General features: G+C 37.3%; 2 protein-coding genes across 2 annotated transcripts in view; both read right to left on the bottom strand.

Annotated features, from left to right (window-relative positions):
- Positions 1 to 21,896, bottom strand: part of cfap61 (cilia and flagella associated protein 61) — a 65,863-nt gene that overhangs the window by 31,523 nt on the left and 12,444 nt on the right. Inside the window, 5 exon segments of the mRNA XM_059356788.1 lie at positions 4,129 to 4,257; positions 10,235 to 10,441; positions 13,555 to 13,632; positions 18,704 to 18,830; positions 19,856 to 19,992. Of these exon segments, the coding sequence (XP_059212771.1) occupies positions 4,129 to 4,257; positions 10,235 to 10,441; positions 13,555 to 13,632; positions 18,704 to 18,830; positions 19,856 to 19,992 (678 nt within the window).
- On the bottom strand, positions 15,020 to 17,531 carry LOC131991391 (E3 ubiquitin-protein ligase TRIM39-like). The gene has a single exon (XM_059356793.1). It carries the CDS (start codon positions 17,132 to 17,134, stop codon positions 15,731 to 15,733), a length of 1,404 nt encoding a protein of 467 aa, XP_059212776.1. The 5' UTR covers positions 17,135 to 17,531; the 3' UTR covers positions 15,020 to 15,730.

Raw genomic sequence — 21,896 nt, forward strand, 5'->3', positions numbered from 1 at the left:
TGCTGCGTTCTGACAGTAATTGAAACGGAGCACCACTTTATATGTTAAAACGCTGCGTGTGCTATTTGCCGACATGCGTCCATGTGAATAGTGCAGGAATTAAGCGTATGAGGTAATGAGATGAACAAAGCTGCGTCTCATCTGCATCATGTGTGGTGGAGCAGGTGCAGCAGCTCTTATCAGGCTGGAGAAGCCTCACCTTCCCTCCACACAATGAGCCTGGCCGCTGTAACATGATCCTGTATTGACAGAGAGGGAACAGGTGCTTTAAATTTGATTAATCATCCCGAGGCCCACATCAGCAGGCAGGGAGACGCAGCTAGCTCCGAGGAGAAAGCTCTTATCTGCTGCACGCTGGCCTGGAAATCATGACTGCTGCGTTACCGTGGCGAGGGAGGGGGGAGGAGGGAGGAGGGGGGGGGGGGGTTGATGGAGTGAAATGAACATGTGAGTGTACACGGTGACGCCTCGGGGCTGCAGAGAGCTGCTGGACATGTGGTAAATATTTGGACGTTAAAATAAATCACAGCCACGTTAGGAGCAGCCACACCGGGAGGATTTAACCCTTTATCGGGCGAAGAACTACCGTATTTCCTCAATTTAAAGCCGGGCCCCTATTAATGACCGGCCTCATTTAGTAACCGGGTGTAAAAACCCGTCGATATGTGTCCCCCTTACCTTAACCTGCACCAACCTGACCCCTGACCCCAACCAGTCCTCCTTTAAGTTGTTAACATGAGCCCAAGTTTACCTTAACCCCAAACAGTTCTCTCTACAAGGCCTAACCTTAAACTGAAATCCTAACTCCAACACAAAATTACTTAAAAAACACAAAATGGCCAAAAAAAAGACACAAAAGGACACAAAATGACCAAAAAAAGACACAAAATGGCAAAAAAAGGACACAAAATTACTGAAAAAACACAAAATGGCCAAAAAAGACACAAAATTACCAAAAAAAGACACAAAATGGCCAAAAAAGACACAAAATTACCAAAAAAAGACACAAAATCACAAAAAAAAAGACACAAAATTACCAAAGAAAGACACAAAATTATTTTTTTTTTAAACTTATCCCTGACCCCAACCAGTCGTCCTTTAAGTTGTTAACATGAGCCCAAGTTTACCTGAACCCCAAACAGTTCTCTCTACAAGGCCTAACCTTAAACTGAAATCCTAACTCCAACCAGGAGGTGATGCTACGGAGAACACCATTCAGGAAACATCATTTGACGGTAACAGTGGTTGGCTACAATGCGCTGTGTAAAACACTCTAAAAAGTGCCGGTCAGAGCTGCTCCGATTTTCTTTTCTTAATAAAAGCCTCCTTCAAATAATAGCCTGCCCCCATTATTAGCCGGGTCCCAAAGAGATTTTTTATTAATAGAAGCCCCGGCTACTATTTGAGGAAATACGGCATATTTGGTAACTTCAGTGGATATGTAAACTGGGTCCTCATGTCTCTCTGTTTGGTCGTAGAACCACATGGATTTCTTCCAGATAATCAGCAAAGATCAGACTACGTCACATATGGTGACACCATGACATCTGACCAATCAGTATGATAATAATAATATAATAATGTAATGTAAAAATGAAAAATGTAATATTTCGAGAAAAAAGTTGCAAATTTACTAGATTAAAGCGGCAAATCTACAAGAAAAAAAATGCAGATTTAAGATATTTAAAGTGGCAAATCTGTGCGAAAAAAGTTGCAGATTTACGAGAAAAAAGTGGGGGGAAAAGCAACTTTTTTCTCGCAGATTCACCACTTTAAATCTCATAAATATGCACATTTTTTTCTTGTAGATTTGCCACTTTTATCTCGTGAATTTATTTCTCAAAATATTACCCCCCTCCCCCGGGTCCGTATGTTGTTTTTTTTACACATTCTGGCTGTATGTAATATCCTCCAATATTCTCTAGGGTGGAAATTTGGAATTTGCAAGTATTTCAATGAGTGCCCTATTAAGAGTTAAGAGCAGAACACACGCCTCTGGCAAGAAGGAGAGCTGGGGGGGATCGTTATTTTACTTTGATTCTTTTCCAAATTACTTGTTGAAAAACCAAAAAGCAAAGTTGCTCCTAAAGTAAAGCCAATTTGCAAAACAGACTGGAAATAGAAAGCTAGACCTGAGGGAGAGATTCATACTAAAGAACCAAAGAAAGCACAAAGAAATTCAGTAAAATATGCACCTTAAAAGCATTATGTTAAAACTTGATCAAGTACTTTAGCTGAAAGAAAGTGAAGCCAAAGGACGAGTGCATGGCTCCAATTTCAGAACTCTGTAAGTCTTCCAAAAAACATGTTTTTCATGATGCCAAATCCCTCATATATGTCATTATATAGTAAAGTAAAGCAATTTATGTATATAAGGTGTATATAATGTATGTATATGTCTTATATTTTATATTCTTCATTCTGTTATTCTGTCATGAGCTGCTGTGACCACTAAGTTTCCCCACTGCTGGATAAATAAAGTCACATCTTATCTCATATGTTATTTTATCTATATTTCACAGTGAATATGTGAAGAATCACCTCAGATTATGTAAGATTTCAGTAGTTTAAACCCACAATTTGTCATTTATTTTCTCCAGGTTTTTTTTTTACCAGGTATTTACAAGTCTCCTCCTCTCTAAAACAAACAACCAGTAAAAAAAAAACAGAATAAAGCAGTTTCGCATTTAAAATCTGTGTTTCTCCACTTAAGACTGAAAATCCTTCATCCGGTTAGAATATAGATCAGAAAACCACCAAAACCTAAAAAAATGTATCATAAAAACGCAGCTTAAAACTGGATAAAAAAGTCAATTTATGACAACTTGACAGGCAAAATATTGACATATGAGCAAAAGGGATCTGACTCAGAGTCATCTTTTAATTCTCTTCTTAAAACTCACTTTTATCGTATTGCCTTTTATTGACCTTTTACCTTCTTTTACATTGTTTTATAAGTGGTTTAATTGTTTTATTTATGTGTTCTTAACTGCATTTGTTTTATTGTCAAGCACCTTGTCACTTTGTTTGGAAGGTGCTATACAAATAAAATTATTATTATTATTATTATTATTATTATTATTATTATTATGACTCTCTTGAACCTGTAGGGAATAAAATCTGTGTAGTCACATGTAAAGAAATAAAGATGTATTCTAAATAAAATTATTATTATTATTATTATTATTATTTGAAGACACCGTTGAACCTGTAGGGAATAAAATCTGTGTAGTCATATGTAAAGAAATAAAGATGTATTTTAAATAAAATAGGCAAACTGGACTATTTTTAAGATTTTTGCTTTGTTGACCACAGAAAAAAAAGTGTAATGTCACTTTTAATGTGCAAAAAAAAGTTCTTCATGAGTTCAAAATGTATCAGAAAAGAACATTTCCAGTTCATTCCATCATAGTGTGTTTTCTGCCTGTGTGTATGTGCTGGAGTTTCCCCTCCATACCTTTAACTAAAGAAAGACACAAAATTACTTAGAAAAGACACAAAATGAACAAAAAAAGACTAAAAATAAAAATAAAAAAATTACAAAAAAAAAAGACAAAATTACAGAAAAAAAGACACAAAATGACCAAAAACGACACAAAATTACAAAAAAAGACAAAATTACAAAAAAAGACACAAAATTACAAAAAAAAAGACACAAAATGACAGAAAAAAACTAAATGACTTAAAAAAGACAAAAATCTGTGTAGTCATATGTAAAGAAATAAAGATATATGTAAAAAAAAATAATAATAATAATTCGAAATACAATAGGGACCTCGCAGGTCGTTGCCTGCTCGGGCCCTAAAAATTAGCAAACTGGACTATTTTTACACAAGATTTTTGCTTTTTTTGAACTCAGAAAAAAAAAAGTGTAATGTCACTTTTAATGTGTGAAAAAAGCTCTTCATGAGTTCAAAATGTGTCAGAAAAGAACATTTCCAGTTCATTCCATCATAGTGTGTTTTCTGCCTGTGTGTATGTGCTGGAGTTTCCCCTCCATACCTTTAAGTGCAGCACCCTGTGTTGCCTTTCTAAACAGCGCCCCCTAGTGGTGACACACTACACCCCCCTGCCTGTCCCTGTGTCAGCTCCTCTGGCTCCCTGTCAGCCAGCTGCTGCTGAGCCCACCTGCTCCTCTGTGATCTGCCTGGAGGGCCCGTTGGTGCCAAGCTCCTCCAGCGGGTAGATGATCTGGCGCCGCGGGCGGACGGGGACCGCACAGTTGAGGACAAAATCCAGATGGTGGACGCAGGAATTCTGGGTGCAGAAGCAGAGGGCACAGAGTCAGAGAGCTCAGAACGACAGAATCCTCCTCAGAGGTTCAACAGAGTCACAGAAGGAGACAAACGGGATAATGAGCTCAGGTGAAGAGGTTAGAGCAGGGGTCTCAGACTCTCATTACCTGGGGGCAGTATCATTATGACCAAAAAAAGACACAAAATTACTAAAAAAAGACACAAAATGACCAAAAAAAGACACAAAATGACCAAAAAAAAGACATAAAATGACCAAAAAAAGACACAGAATGACAAAAAAGACACAAAATTACAAAAAAAAGACACAAAATGACTGAAAGACACAAAATTATTAAAAAAGACAACATTTAAAAAAGACACAAAATTATTAAAACAAGACACAAAATTATTAAAAAAGACACAAAATTACCAAAAAAGACACACAATAATTAAAACAAGACACAAAATTATTTAAAAAAGACACAAAATTACAAAAAAAAGACACAAAATGCCCCAAAAAAGACACAAAGTTACAAAAAACGACGAAAAATGACTGAAAAAACACTAAATTACTTTAAAGATACAAAATGACAAAAAAATACACAGAATTACCAAAAACGACACAAAAATGACCCAAAAAAGACACAAAATGACAAAAAAACGACACAAAATTATTTTGAAAAAGACAAAATTACAAAAAAAAATACACAAAATTACCAAAAAAGTAATTAAAGGGACCTTCCACACACAGCACGGTAAAGTGCCAGTCATACAAAACTCACATTAAACTTTCATATCAAGGTGGGGGCCACAAAATATCGTCATGAGGGCTGTAATTGGCCCACGGGCCACGAGTTTGAGCCCCATGGGTTAGATGATGCAAGGTTTACACCAGCGGCTGTAAGACATCTCTCAGCTTCACCCTCCGCCCGCACAGAGATAATTCTCTGGTTATCTTCTGCCATTATTCTATTTGCACATCATCATCTCCCAATCTGGTGCTTGTTTGTGGAAGGTAATTAGCAGAGGAAGTGGAGGCCTCTACATGTCGAGGAAATGTCTAATTATGGTGTGGAGAGGTGGAGCTGGCAGCACCGTCGGCACCTGCTGCCCCGACCCCGGGGACCGCAGCCTGCCGAGGGCCGCACGCTGCAAGAAATGATCCGCCTCAAACATTTACACCAACAAATCCTTCTGACTGCAGCTATGGCACAGTTGTTCTCTTCGCTCAGATGAAATTCTGGTGTTCTGAGGGACTTAAACAGGAAAAAGAAGGAGAATTAAACTACTTATTCCACTTTCCTTACATATAGTTATGGAGAAAAATTCAGAATTCAAATTGTTTTCTTCAATTTCTTGTTCGTTTTAATGCCTGGTACAACTAAAGGTACATTTGTTTGGACAAATATAATGATAACAACAAGAATATCTGATAAGAGTTTAATTCAAGAGCTGATATCTAGACATTTAACATGGTTTTCTTGATGATTTTGGTTATTATCAAGAAAACCATGTTAAATGTCTAGATATCAGCTCTTAAATTAAACTCTTGTGAGCTATTTGTGTTGTTATCATTATATTTGTCCAAACAAATTATAGAATGTTGGTTTTTGTACAGCACTTGAGTAAATGTACTTGGCTACATCCCACCACTGTGCTCAGTATAGTTTTTTATAGTATTTGAGTAAATGCATTTAGTTCATAGGCCTCAAACTCGCGGCCCGCGGGCCAATTACAGCCCTCGTGACGATATTTTGTGGCCCCCACCTTGATATGAAAGTTTAATGTGAGTTTTATATGAATGGCACTTTACCGTGTTGTGTGGAAGGTCCCTTAATTACTTTTTTTGGTAATTTTGTGTCTTTTTTGGGTAATTTTGAGTCTTTTTAAAATAATTTTGTTTCTTGTTTTAATAATTGTGTCTTTTTTTAATAATTTTGTGTCTTGTTTTAATAATTGTGTGTCTTTTTTTCATAATTTTGTGTCTTTTTTGGTAATTTTGTGTATTTCTTGGTAATTTTGTGTCTTTTTTGGGTCATTTTTGGGTCTTTTTTGGGTCATTTAGTGTCTTTTTTGGTAATTGTGTATTTTTTGTAATGTGTCTTTTTAAAGTAATTCAGTGTTTTTTCCCGTCATTATGTGGCTTTTTTTGTCATTTTGTGTCTTTTTAAAAGATTATGTTTTTTTGGCATTTTGTTGCTTTATTGATAGTGAGAGATAGAAAGGGGGTGATAGAGGGGAAGACATGCGGCAAAGGGAGCTCAGGCCGGATTCGAACCCGGCTCCGCCGCAGCACACGGCATACATGGTTAGCGCTCTACCGGTGTGAGCCACCGGGACACCCCTTTTGTGTCTTTTTAGTAATTTTGTGTCTTTTTTGGTCATTTTGATACTGCCTCCAATGGCCCCCAGATAATTTGAGTTTTAGACCCCTGATTTAGTTACTTTCCAACACTTTAATACAGGTGATAACCCCACTGGACACACACCTGTTCTCCTCAGTTAGCTGTTATCTAACTGTTTAATTACCTGTTTGTAAGTGCTGTTAGTTTGGGTCACTGTGACATAAGTTGAGGTAAGTCTACCTTGTTGTCCTGCTGCTCTCATGTTTGTTAATCCTCAGAAAGTCACCTGAGATCCTGAAAATCAGTTCTTGACCGCTTACTCTCCCGAATAACACACACCTGTCCGGCCGGTGTTACGGTTTAACTGGTGACCGGTTTATCAGGTGACATGTAGGGCAGCAGTTGAAAACAAAGAGAGAATACGTGGCTTCTCTCTTTATCTAGTTATTTTATTATGAAGTCAAACGTTATCTCTGGCGTCTTCATAAAAGTCTAACATAAAAAGGTTAAGTGTGAGTGTGTTTTAGACCACAGACACGTTTGGCTGAAAGTCACCAGTTAACATGGTTACCAGTTAAACCGTAACACCGGAAGCAAAAACTAGCATCTCCCCTGACAAGATAGCAATTAGCGATCAAAGAAATTTCTTTTAAAATAATTCACAGAATCTACCCCACTAAAATTTTTCTTCAACGTTTTAAAAAAGATTTAGATTTGAATTGCTTTTTTTGTGAAGGACACCCTGAAAGTATTTTTCATTTATTTTGGTCTTGCCCTTTTTCGTCTAAGTTCTGGAAAGATATTTGTAACTTCCTTTTTTTTTTTCAATTGAACCTAATTTGTCCCTTTGTTTTGAAAATATACTGTTTGGTTTCACTGACTTCCCATACACAAAAAAAAATCAATATTACATGATAAATCTAATTATACTATTGGCAAAATATCACATACATAAATCTCGATACACAAAAAAAAATCCCCTCTTTTCTATATTTATAAGTGAAACCAAGCAGTATATTAATTCTATTAAAGACTCTACTAATTTGAAAGCTGCTAAAACTCTGAATATTTGTAATTTTTATAATATTTTTGTATGACAACCTCTTTATGATTTATTGAAACCCCCTGGCGACGTTCTGATGTATTTTTTTGTATTACACCCCACCCAACTGCCTTAATAAAGTTTATTAAAAAAGAAAAAAAAAAAAAGATAGCAGTTAGCTTTAGCCATTTTGTCCCGGAGAACCGCTCTACTTTAAGTCTTATTTTCACCGGAGCTTTGGTTTACAACAATATCCCGCGGATATGTTTACCAATAAAACAGACTTTATAATATGTACTGTTGAATATAATCCATATCGGCGACGGCGGTTACTAACGTATGCTGCGTTCGATTGCACTCGGAACTCGGAAAGATCCGACCTCCGAGTTGGAAAAAGCGCAATATAACGGCCCTTGAACTCGGGATCCCGACTCGGGAATTGGGGTAGTAGGATCCAAGCCAGTGGTGTTTTTTTCATATATATATATATATATAATTACCAAATAGACACAGAATTACCAAAGAACACACACAATTATTGAAAAAGACACAAAATGACTGAGAAAACACTAAATTACTTAAAAAAAAGACACAAAATTATTTTTAAAAAGACACAAAATTACCAAAAAAGACACACAATTATTTAAAAAAGACACAGAATTACCAAAAAAAGAATCAAAATTATTTAAAAAAGACACAAAATGACAAAAAAAAAACTAAATTACTTTTTTTTTTAAAAAGACCCAAAAAGACACAGAATTACCAAAAAGACACAGAATTATTTAAAAAGAGTTTGAGACCCATGCTCTATATACTCGCTAAATTATTATTATTTCCATATATCCACTTGATTCGCGAGCATAAGTAACACCATCATGTTGTGACAGTTTCCACGTGTTGATTATTTCATTAAATCAACCCAGTCTGTGTTTTACATGATGTTTAGACCTCTGAGGCTTCCGTTGATGCTACAAATTCATTTCGCGGGCTTTCTCGGCACAAAGGAGAAAATCAGCGCGTGAACTACAACGAGATGACATAAAAACAACGCCGGACACTTTTTCAGTGTTTTGTGAAGCTGCCACTGAACCCACAGACGCTTCAGGTGACACTGCAGCTTCAGCAGAAGAGGTCGGAGAAAAAAACAAACAGCCAGATGAAGATGAAGATGAAGATGAAGCTTCTCAGAAGGAGACCGACGCGACCATAACGCCAACCGGCAGGTGAAACTAGCATAGCAGGTGATTGTTGGTATATTTAAATATATTGTGCCGTTCCTCAGTACATTCACTACCATCAGCTGGTTTCACGGTGCTTTATTAGCTAACACCAAAACAAGCTAACCAACTTCTGTCATTGTCATGAATTTACCAACCGTTAGCTCGGCCCCCAGTTCCCGCCCACCGCAAAACAACCCGTTGTCATGGGAACGACAATGACTGACAGGCTTCTCAGCCGTTAAGTGTATGTCGCGTTCATGAACATAAGGGAAATCACATAACTATGAACGGTTGCTTGTCCAACCAATCACAGAGCAGCTTTCCTAACTGATATGTCCAGTCTCATTGCATCTTTATGTCTTATATGATTCAGATTCAGATGTTTTTTAGTTCAAGAATAAAAAAAACATCTGAATCTGAATCACATTCACTAATGCATAGCTGACACCTTCAAATGAGCAGCCAATCAGCTTGAGCATTCGTATATGTTGTTTTCCCACGTTTAGGGCACTTGATGTTGCTGATTTAAAACCAAAAACAATTTAAAAACTTAAATCAGGCACTGAGTTAAAATTATAGAATTATAAATAACAGCAGCAGCTTTGGATGTTTCATGAACATAATTGTATTAATTTCTAAATGACTCTATATAATACTAAAACTTAATTTTCTCCTGCTGCCAGCAGGTGGCGCTTTGGCAACAGGAACACATTAAAACTACAAAAACAAGGCCTAAGTAGTATAAATAAACAAGAAAATAAGACCTGTACTAATATAGAATATTTAACGCACATTTTAGAGATTGAGGGGCCATTGCCAAGGTGTGACGGCACATTTATAGTCTATGCATGCATACTAAACACTGCATTCTGACATCTCAATCATTTAAGGTTGCAAAAAAAAATATAGGACTTAAGAGTAGACTGAGGCTTGTACCTACGAAAAATAATGCACTAATGAAACTACTAACTGAAATCTTTACTATTGTTGCACTGCATCATTTCTTTTATCATATATCTGCTTATTTAGAGCTGCATACTGATTTTGTGAAGCATGAATTTACAGAAAAATATATGAAACTGATCTGTGTGAATCATGTTGGGACACAAAATAATCAGAAAACAAATGTTTGTTTTCCTACAACGCATAAAAAATATATAACAAAATACAGTTTTCCCTTAATAAAATTCTATTATTTTGGAACCAGTAAGAGAAATAATCTCATCACTGGATTTGAGTTTGAATGACTCGTCATGAAGGATATTTCTTGCAGTGTGTGCACTGAGGATCATTACACTAATGACAATGTGTATCTGAGCAGACATGCACAGAGGCTGGAAGGGGCCCGGTGGTGAGGGGCCAGTGAGGGCCTGAGGGTCCCTGTGCACCCACCTCCTGGCTGTGTTTGGAGGGGTAGAGTCTGTGGAACAGGCAGGACTTGTGCGCCAGCCGGAGGACCTCCTTAAACAAGTGTTTGGAGAAGTGCTGGAAGGAGGGTTGGAGGACAAAGTGGCGAATCTGAGCGTGCTCCTCGTAGCGGTGATGGCTGAAATAGATGAAGTTCTCGATGTTGTAGTGAGCACGGATGAACTCGACGTCCTGACAAAGACAGATGAAACAATAAAGTCAGTTTTATTTAGATAAACCTCATGCAGGACAAATATTTGCATTTGGTGTTTTCCTGTTAATTTGCTAATGCCTAAAACAGTTTCTCTTTTTGTTCACTTCACATGATAAGAAACAAAAGCTGATTGTAGAATAAAAAATATTCCAGTAACATCTTGGTCATAGCATGCCAACCTCTAAGTCTAAGTTTTTTTTCTTGATTGAAATTCAAGTAAAAAAAAAAAAAAGTCCACAAGAAAAAACTGACTTCACCTCTGCAGACAAACATTGTTGAAACCTTATTATAATTTTATATTACCCTTATTTTAAAGTTAAGATCCTGAAGTATTCGTTACCAGTTCAGTCTTTCATCAACTTCAATCTTTACATCAAGATTACTCTGTCAACTTTTCAAATAATGAATTAATCACTTCACAAGTAAATATTGATTATATGTATATATTTAAATGTAAATGTATTTAAATATATTTATGCATTTATGTTCATACCACTACATGCAACAACTTATTTGACCTATTTAACATGCTAAAATATATTTCTCCAATGTGCAATATCTGTAAAATGCATATATATATATATATATATATATATGCCAAATATCAAAAATGTATGTATAGAATGTGTATAGAATGTATATGTCTTATTTTTCTATATTCTTATGCTGTCTTCTATATCTATGTGTCTGTATCTTGAGCTGCTGCATATCTTATCTTATCTCTTATCTTATCTTGTATGTTATGTCAAACAATGAGGTTATTATCAACTTTCGAAGCAAGTTAAAGGACTTTTTTACTTCCCAAATTATTAAGTATTGCACTTCCATGCAGTTGGGGGACTAGGAAGACACATTTTAAACAGAATAGAGAAGGAAATCTTTTTCTGAAATAAACATATTTTTTATGAGAAAAGAATAACAAACATTACAAAATAACTAAATATGACAAACCCTAGTAAGGGCAGTGTTTATATATTGAGAAAGAAAAAAAAATGAACTGTATATTCTATATATAGAGATTTTTCATATCGATATATCGCCCAGCCCTAGTATGGGTTCAACTCCAAAAACTCTGGATTCCCATCATGCAACTCAGTGGCATCTTTGACCATCTAATCTTCTTGGTAAGTATACATTTTTTGTGTAAAATTGTTGGACAGGACAGTTTAAATGAGTTCAGCACCTATGGAAAGCTGATACTCTTGTGGATTTAATAAGCTTGATTTTATTCATGTAAGATGAAGTTTGTCCCTTGACCTCTGACTTTTTGAAAAGAAAAAAAACAGGTTCTATGGGTACCCAGGAGTCTCCCCTTTACAGACATGCCCACTTTATGCTGATAACATGCAGTTTGGGACAGAAACCATCCCTTAAAATGTGTTATTCTGTCCTCTTGTAGGTGAATCTTTGTGCATCCTGGGGTCCCTAAACATGTACGTTTGTGGATTCAGCAGCTGGGTGAAGTGGAGCTGTTCCAGTATTCCCAGTAATCTCCTGAAGTTGTCCTCTTTCAGTCAAAGTGGAGGTTTTAGTCTGAAGCTGAATCTTATTGTCCGTCTCTCAGAAAGAATGTGAGTGTCTCTTTGTCTCAGTGAGGCAGAATAACAACCTGTTACCTGGTTTATTTCAGGTGAGTCAGCTGAGGGGCGGAGCTTTAATACAACAGTTTATCAGGTTGAGTCTCATTCCAAAAGAGTGAATAACTCTGAGCTGCAGATCTCTGAATGAAAATAACTTCTGTGTTTCCTCACAAGTCTATTTATAGACATGTTGTAACCTGCAATAAAATGTCCTCTTGTGTGTGAATCTTTGTGCATCCTAACTGTCCCTAAACAGTTTGTGAGCTTTTATTTGTTTTTGTTTTCTTTTATTTGCCTTGAGTATATCGTTGAGAAATAAAAAATCTGGTGAATTTAAGTTTTTCTTCTTTTCTTCAGTAATGTGTGTGTGTGTGTGGGGTGTGGGGTGGGGGGGTGGGGGGGGTTTAACACTGAAAAAATAAAAACATTTTGGTTGAAGTAAGGCTATAAAGCCGCTAGCTTAAGTTCAGGTAGATAAAACAGGGTTTGTCTTGAAAAATTCATATTCCAAATAAAATAAAAAATAAAATTGTCTCAGGTGAGTCAGCTGAAGTTTATTAGGTCAGAGTCTCTTTCCAAGTTAATAATTGTTGTGTGTACATAAAGGTGTTTGTGTGCGCGTCTTCATCTCAGTGAGGCAGAATAACAACCTGTTACCTGGTTCGTCTCAGGTGGCTCGGGGCGGAGCTTTAACACAACAGTCTATCAGGTCAGAGTCCCTTTCCAAACTGGTTAATCATTGACCTACAGATCTCTGAATGAAAATAAGTAATAAGTGTTTGCCCATGAGTCACTTTACAGACATGCTGTAAAATGAGTTATTGTGTTCTCTTGTATATGAACCAGATCACAGCATGGATTTTTCTCTCTTGGAGTCTGAATGTGGGATTACTGGTTACTGTCAGCTGCGGTACATGAAGCCACGCCCACTGCCACAAACCTGCCCCACCCTTCACAATAAAAACCCAATAATGCATGAACAGTGCAAATGGCATTCTTAGGCCACGTTTATACATAGCAGGGTATTCAGAGAAACAAATATTTCCCCCCCTCCGTTTTCAAAAATAACATTGTGCACACAACATCGTTTTCAAAAAAGTTGTAATTTACATCAACCGTCGAGCGCCATTATAAATATGCCAAACCTATCGGCAGCAGTGTAGGGAGAAGGAAAACTGTAAACATAGGACTCTCACATGACGTGAAGCATTTTCTGGTGCATAGAATGAGCGTGAGAACCTAAAACCCCGTTTCTCCCAGTTGACACGACAACACATAACCGGAGTTTTCCAAATTCTCCACTTTGCCCGGAGTTTTTTTTAGAAATAATCATTTCCTGTGATAAAAACAGGGTTTTCATGTAAATGAGAGGCCAAACCGCATCGAAATATCTGCGTTTTCCCATCGTGTAAACGGAGCCTTAGGAGTCAGAATTGTGCCAAAAACAACCAACAGCTCTAACCCGACCACTTCAGGTTCATCTGAGGGAATTATTTGTAAAATGCTCCTACCTGCTCGTCTCTGATGATCACAACCCCCACGACCTGACTGTTCACCTGGGCTACGAAGGCCTGCAGCGCCACACCATCCTGCATGAGAACAAGACAAAATATATGTAAATGTACATGTGTGTGTGAGTCCGGTGCCATGAACACACAGGAAGTGGCTGCAGAAGTAATTATCAGATTTGGAGCTGCGGCAGTGACAGCTGGGGTGTCAGTCAGAGAGGAGAATCCGTTCAACTGAATTCTCACCAATCTGTTCCCTGGCATACGTGCGATATTCCTCGTTATTCCAAGACAATCATCACCAGCTCGAGCTGCACTTGATCGTCCAAAACAATCATCATCTCATTTTAAAAGTTAAAGGGGAGCCAGTTAGAATTTCAACCTTGATATTTACTGTTTACGCTAATTAAAATGTTTTCCAAATGCTGACCATATTACAGGCCAGTTGGTTTAATATGGAATCCAGTTTTTTGGGGGTTTTTTTTGCAAGTGGCACTCATAATTCCACGGAGGAGGATGTTATCCAATCAGCACAGCAGGAGGCTGAGGGGCCTTCAGCAGCTCCTTCATTAACACACTGTGACACCCAATAGTGGGAGAAGCAGCGCTACTGCAGCTCCTTCGTTCCAACGCTGTCAGATTTTTTTACCATGAGCAAAAACATAATGCAACACTGTCTCTGCATCATCACCCAATGCTATCTTGTGCAATTTCTTGCTTGTGTCCTGTGCATTTATATTTAGTACTTTCACAGTTTGCAGGATTGTGGCATGCCCTGATGACTTTTTCTCTTACAGAGGCTACAGTGGCTTCAGTCTGAAGGAGAAGATATTGGTATCATACGAAACTAGAAGAATGAATCAATCTGAATGAAAAAAGGTTCTATGGGTACCCATGAGTCTCCTCTTTACAGACATGCATCCTGGGGTCCCTAAACAGTCTGTGAGCTGCATAAATCGGGTCTGACTGGAAACTGAGACTTGTGGATTCAATGAGCCCAATTCTATTCATGTAAGATGATATTAGTCCCCAAAGGGGTCCCTTGACCTCTGACTTTAATATATCTGGAAGAAAATGGGTTCTACGAGTTTCCTCTTTACAGACATGCCCACTTTATGCTGATAGCATGCAGTTTGAGGCAGAAACCATCCCTTAAAATGTGTTATTTTGTCCTCTCGTATGTGAATCTTTGTGCATCCTGGGGTCCCTAAACAGTCTGTGAGATGCATAAATCGGGTCTGACTGGACCATACCAGTGCGGCCATACAATCGCCCAAAATACACAAATTTACTTAAAGTCAAAAGTTTCTGAAACCAGATCACAGCATGGATTTTTCTCTCTTGGAGTCTGAATGTGGGATTACTGGTTACTGTCAGCCGCCTACATGAAGCCACGCCCACTGCCACAAACCTGCCCCACCCTTCACAATAAAAGCCCAATAATGCAACAGTGAAAATGTCATAAAGTTAATTACTTTATTTACACATATTAACCATAACATGGTAGTTGAAATCTGTTAATTAAAACAATGGGACAGATTTTCTTTTTTTACAGTATGATCAAATTGCTTAATGGTCTTGAATTTTAAATGACAGTTAATTCTATGTAAAAATTACAAAAAAATATACACATATTGCTCAATGTAAGATTAAGGAAACATTTTGTTTTCTTATAGTAAACTCTAAGTTTAACTTAAAAAAATGTAAAAGGAAATAAAAAAGCAGTAAAAGGTTTGTCAAACACTCGAACACGTCGAATCAAAGTAAAAACACTTTCGTTATTCTACAGATATATGTATTTTAAATCCTGACATTAACTGTTTATTTTCTGTATTATTAATTACATTATCTGTAAAATAACTTATTGTTGTTTACAATTATTTGACAGTATTTTTTTTACATAAAACCCTCAAACACCAATAAAAGAAATTTAAAAAACTGAGAATGAAGTTTTACAGAGAATTCACTTTAAAGATTTGTTCAATAATCAAACAGGAAACCACAGAGACGCCTGCCAGTCACAGAGTGATTGACAGCTCTTTGATCTGATGTTACATCATCATGACATCATCATGACATCATTTCCTCACACTGACGGAGAAAAAAACATCATCAGGACAACGTAGTCACATGTTCCTCAAAGACTTCAGGACGTCTTGAACAGAACGAAGCTGATCGTCTATTTCTGTTGTCCTGCAGCCACAGAGACCTTCACTGGTAAAACCTGCAGTGGGAAGTCATCGTCAGTGTCAAAATATGGAAACAGTCTCTCAGTGAAAGTGTGTGTGAAGGTGTGTATGTGTCGGTTAGCATCAGGATCAGAGAATGACAGCGTTCCTCTGTTCCAGTCCAGATTCACTCTGATCCTCTGGAGCTTCGTCTGCACTCTGAAAACATTTTCTGGATCTGATGGGGAGAGCGTTCTGGCTAAAGCACCTCCACAGAACTGTATTCTCCATAATCCAGAAAGTATGTATCCTCTCCTCGGGACAGACTCTGCTGACACACCCAGTTTCCAGTCTGCACTGTCTCCAACGTCGACCTCCCAGCTGTGAGTCCCTGACTTATAGCCCTCAGAGCCCAGAACAGAGCAATAGTAACCATCAATCCTCTCTGGATTATCAGGAAGCTGCTGTTTCTCTCCTCCTGCTCTCACACTGGTCAGATCTTCAGACAGGATGATGTCTGGATGAGCAGTGTTTGGGTCCAGAACAACAGGCCTGTAGGAGACCATGTCCTTCATCTTGTTCCAGATGTTGAAGGCCAGGTTGCCCAGGTGTTTGGCCTGGTCTATCAGAGCTCCTGAGGGCAGCTGTGGATCCTCCAGCAGGGGGCGCTGCTGGACTCTTTTCCCTGCAGCCTTGTAGTTGTGCAGGAATGAGACGTGTTCAGCTCTCAGCTGGTCCTCTGTGGCTCTGACTGTGTCTGAAAGAGCTGCTATCTCTCTGCTCAGAGCCTCCATCTTCTCCTTCATCATCTGACTCTTCTGCTCCTCTTCCTCCCTCAGTGCAGCCATCCTGGCCTCCTCTTCCTCTTCTAGAAACTGGTGAAGCCTCTTAAACTGCTCCTTAATCTGCGTCTCTGTGCGTCGGGCCTGGACCTGAATGTGTTCTGCTGTTTGATCAAACTTCACTTTAACTTCTTTAAAAACCTTTAACTTCTTCTTTAAAGGCTCCAGAGCTTCCTGAAGTTTTTTCTTGTGTTGTTGTGCAACTTCAACAATGGATCTGAATGTGTGGTTGGTATGTTCTTCTGAGTCTATGCAGACGAGACACACTGGCTGCTGATGGTCCAGACAGAAGAGTTTGAGTTTCTCAGAGTGCAGACTGCAGAGAGGCTCTGAAGCTCTCTGATCTCTCTCCTGTAAGAAACTCTCACACAGCTTCTTTAACGCCAGGTTACAAGGTGGATAATCCTTTGAAGATCTTCTCTTACAAACTGGACACTCTCTGGTTGGTTTCCCCGTCCACCAGCTCTGCAGACAGTCTTTACAGAAGCTGTGGCTGCATGACAGGACGACAGGATCTTTAAAGATGTCGTGGCAGACAGAACAGCAGAGATCGTCCTCTAATCTGGAAGCCATTTAGTCTCTGAGTGAAGCTGAAAACACAGCAGACAAACAGCTCAGCCACTCCCTGTTCTCTCAAAGTTTCTTTACTTTCCTGTAAAACTGTCGTTCAGTTTGTGGATTCAGCAGCTGGTGAAGTGGAGCTGTTCCAGTATTCCCAGTAATCTCCTGAAGTCGTCCTCTTTCAGTCAAAGTGGAGGTTTTAGTCCGAAGCTGAATCTTATCGTCCGTCTCTCAGAGTGTGTGTGTGTGTGTGTCTCTTCGTCTCAGTGAGGCAGAATAACAGCCTGTTACCTGGTGTGTCTCAGGTGACTCGGGGCGGAGCTTTAACACAAGTCTCATTCCAAACTGGTTAATAATTGACCTGCAGAAATCTGAATGACAATAAGTTCTGTGCTTCCTCACAAGTCTCTTTACAGACATGCTGATAAAATTTAGTAAAATGTGCCCACGGGTATCTGCAAGTCTCCTCTTTACAGACATGCCCACTTTATGCTGATAACATGCAGTTTGGGACAAAAACTACACTAAAATATGTTATTGTGTCCCGTTGTATGTGAATCTTTGTGCATCCTGGGGTCCCTAAACAGTCTGTGAGCTGCATAAATGTGGTCTGAGTGTAAAGCTGAGACTCTTGTGGATTCAATGAGCCCAATGTTCTTCATGTGTGATGATGTTAGTGAGTGAAACTTGAGCTCAGTGTATAAAATGAGCTGCTGTGACCTCTAGGAGAATCACAACCTCATGAAACTTTACAAACACAAACTAGCCGTCCTATGCAGACCCAGACCTATAATCAAATTATTGAGGGATTCTACATTATGACGGGTGCTTCTTTTTTAACCACAACAGCTTTTCTAGTCTTTACGGCATTTGCTTAGCGGACCTTACAGAGCAATTGCACGCAAGTTAAGCCATCCCACCTGACGCTGCTCAGCCAATCAAATTCCTGTACACAAAAGTGCAACTGAATACAGAGATGAGAGAAATGAGAGGTGAGTGACAGGTGGAAAGGGAAGTTAGAGGTACAGGGAGATGACAAGCATAGACAAGTGAGAGACAGGGAGAGAAGACAGAAAATAAAGCTGCAGGTGTTTAATTTTCCAAAATTAATCACTTTATTTTACGATGCACAATTTTTTCAAATGCTATTTTATTTATTTTCTCTAATTTATTTTTAAATGCAGCCTTTACCTAATGAGAGAAAAAACATTATCATTATTATTATTATTACTATTATATGTATACCTCAATGTTTATTGACAATAAATATTTTTGAATTGTACTTTGTTTAATCTAACAGTTAGTTGCAGATGTTGATACAACTATGAGACTACATTATGATGTTCCAGACCTTCGCTTGAGGAAATTTTCTCTCACTGGACCTCTTAAAATTTTAGTTAAAGACCCGTGCACTAGATTCACAATAAGGGGCTTTCTCTGCAGGAAACAGCACAAGTGCTTGCTGTCCGATTGCAGAAAAAGGCAAGCGGACATTATTTTAATCCAAATCCCAGCATGGATTTTTCTGTTAAATTCTGATTAAATAACATGATAATGATCTGAATGGAGATCAGGACTGACCAGGTCTCTGCGGGTCTCATAGAAGTAGTCCAGGTCCTGCAGCAGGGACTCGTTGAGTCTCAGACCCTTCACCAGGTCAGAGACGGCCGGGCGGTCTGCAGCCACAGCCGGCCTCACCTCCACACTCCTGCAACAAGAACCACACCATGACCTCCTCCCTGAACAACATCAGAGCTGTAAATGTGCTTTCCTGGCAGCAGACGGATCTGACTTTCTGATGCTTATGTTTTATAATAATAATAATAATAATAAACTTTATTTATAGAGCACTTTTCAAAACAAAACGTTACAAAGTGCAAGTAAAACAAGCATACCAGACAGACACAAGCACGCACAAAAACTGTCAAGAATAAATCAATAATAAAAACAAATAACCATTTGCCTTTTTGTTTGCATCTCCATAACTTAAATCAAAATTGTGACTTTAATTTGTTCAGGAAATATGGTCAGAACAAGTTAAATATAATACAGGACAAACTATTAATGGATTAGAATTGTTAAATGGGTTTAAACTTAGCCTCGTAACAAAAAATAAGCTTTTTGAAATGAGCTACTTTTTCACATTTCTGTTTCCAGTCACAGCCACATTTTGGAGAAGTCACTTCTTGACCACTATACCAGGGTGTTGAGTATACATCACTTAGGGATTTAATGAGTTAATGTGAAGCATAAAGCTGTATATGGGAGATTCTAGGAGATTTAACCCTCTGGAGTCTCCAAAAGCGCCAAAGCATGGCTTCTGCATCACATTCAGACATAAAAACAGAGCAGACCAAAAAAAGACACAAAATGACCAAAAAAGACACAATATGAGAAGAAAGAATAACCAAAAAAAACCCACGGAAGACACAAAATGAAAAAAAAAAGACACATTAACTAAAACAGACACAAAATGACCAAAAAAGACACAAAATGACCCAAAAAAAAGACACAAAATAACTAAAAAAGACACAACAACAGACACAAAATTACCAAAAGAGACACAAAAAAGACACAGATGACCAAAAAAGACACAAAATGACTTACAAAGACATGAAAAGGATTCAAAAATGGACAAAATAGCCCTTTAAGGCTCCATAGAGTTAAAGTGTTTGTTACACCGGTGTCACCGTAGGTTCTTATGGGTTAAAATCAGTTCTATGTGTGACCCACCTGAGCCCTGTGCGGTGGAAGATGTAGAGTTCCCGAGGCAGCAGGCTGGTGGCGCGGGTCGGCACTCTGAGGAAGCTCTGCAGCAACGGGAACTCTGGGGACATCGTTGTCACGGTGATGATGCAGAAGTCCAGGTCCTGATGGACGAGGACAATTAGCACTGACATGCCCACTTCACACATCACATCATTAAAAAAAGCACTCTTTTAATCTTAAACTTTATACACTTTCCAAGAGCTGGAAATCAATATGGATCACTTTAAAATCCCCTCTAATGTGTAAAGGAATCCAGTTTTTTACATGATGGGACTTATTTCTTGCACATATCAATTTTCCAGGAACACAGGAGTAATTGTTGTATCTTCTGCCCAGACACAATGATCTTTGATTTATTAACTGTTTGTGCAGCTCGTTAATATCATTATTAACAACTCATCATACCATTAATATTAGTTAACATTCATAGAATTGCTTGAACTTTTCAGCATATGTGACCCTCTGCATTCTCTTGTGTCATGAGGTCCTTTTTGACCAAAGGTGTGAATTTTTTTTAAACTTTTTATTGCTGTCATCTAAAAATGAACAATGTTTTCAAAACATAAGTTTCACGAAAACTTGTCATAACGTACTCTGTGCATCCCCATCAAGAATTTTTTTCCATTATTATTGAAAAAAATAATTCAGGTTTTATTACTTTTTTTTCTCGAAATGAGGCCTAATTTTTTATATTTGACTTAAATTGACCAATAATGATGAAAAAAATATGAAAATTATATATCAATCTGTTGGTCATGAGTTGCCTTAAAAGGTGAAAAGGTTAATTTTTGTCAACATGTCCTAAAACCAGTCTGATGTCACGAGGTCCTTTTTGACCACAGGTGTAATTTTTTTTTACTTTTTATTGCTGCCATCTAAAAATGTACAATGTTTTCAAAACATAAGTTTGACCAAAACTTGATATAACCTACTAAACTACTATTTTTTTTTTAAATCAGGTTTTATTACTTATTTTCTCTTGAAATGAGGCCTTATTTTGTATATTTGACTAAAATTTACCAATAATAATGAAAATAAAATAATAATAATAATAATATATAAAGATTATATATCAATGTGTTGGTCATGAGTTGCAATAAAAGGAGAAAAAAAAGTTGTTAATATTTTTTTGTCTACATGTCCTAAAACCAGTCTGATGTCATGGGGTCCTTTTTGACCACAGGTGGTTTTTTTTGTTGTTTTTTTTTTACTTTTTATTGCCATCAAAAATTGTACAATGTTTTCAAAACATAAGTTTGACCAAAACTTGATACAACCTACTAACCTACTTTTTTATTTTTTTAAATCAGGTTTTATTACTTTTTTTTCTCTCGAAATGAGGCCTAATTTTGTATATTTGACTAAAATTGACCAATAATAATGAAAAAATAAAAATAATAATAATATAAAAAAATTATATATCAATGTGTTGGTCATGAGTTGCCTTATAAGGTGAAAAAAAGGTTGTTGATCATTTTTTTCTACATGTCCTAAAACCAGTATAATTACTTTTTAAAACTTTTTTTTGTGTCATCTTAAAATGTATGTTTTCAAAACATAAGTTTCACTAAAAGTTGACATAACCTGCTCTGTGCATTCTCATAAAGAAATTACTATTTCACTATAACTACTACTAGGTTTTATTACTTTTTTATTTTATTTTTTCTCGAAATGAGGCCTAATTTTGTAATTTTGACTAAAATTGACCAATAATAATGAAAAAAATTAAATAAAATAATATAAAAAAATATATATATCAATGTGTTGGTCATGAGTTGCTTTAAAATGTGAAAAAAAAAGTTGTTAATAATTTTTTTGTCTACATGTCCTAAAACCAGTCTGATGTCATGGGGTCCTTTTTGACCACAGGTGTTTTTTTGTTGTTGTTTTTTTTTTTTTTTACTTTTTATTGCCATCTAAAATTGTTTGTTTGACCAAAACTTGATATAACCTACTAACCTACTATTTTTTTTTTTTTAAATCAGGTTTTTTTTTTTTTTCTCTC

This window comes from Centropristis striata, chromosome 18 (assembly GCF_030273125.1).
Source record: "Centropristis striata isolate RG_2023a ecotype Rhode Island chromosome 18, C.striata_1.0, whole genome shotgun sequence".
Taxonomy (NCBI): domain Eukaryota; kingdom Metazoa; phylum Chordata; class Actinopteri; order Perciformes; family Serranidae; genus Centropristis; species Centropristis striata.

Excerpts from the sequence above, each read along its gene's own strand:
- LOC131991391 (XM_059356793.1), bottom strand. The coding sequence starts at position 17,134 with ATGGCTTCCAGATTAGAGGACGATCTCTGCTGTTCTGTCTGCCACGAC.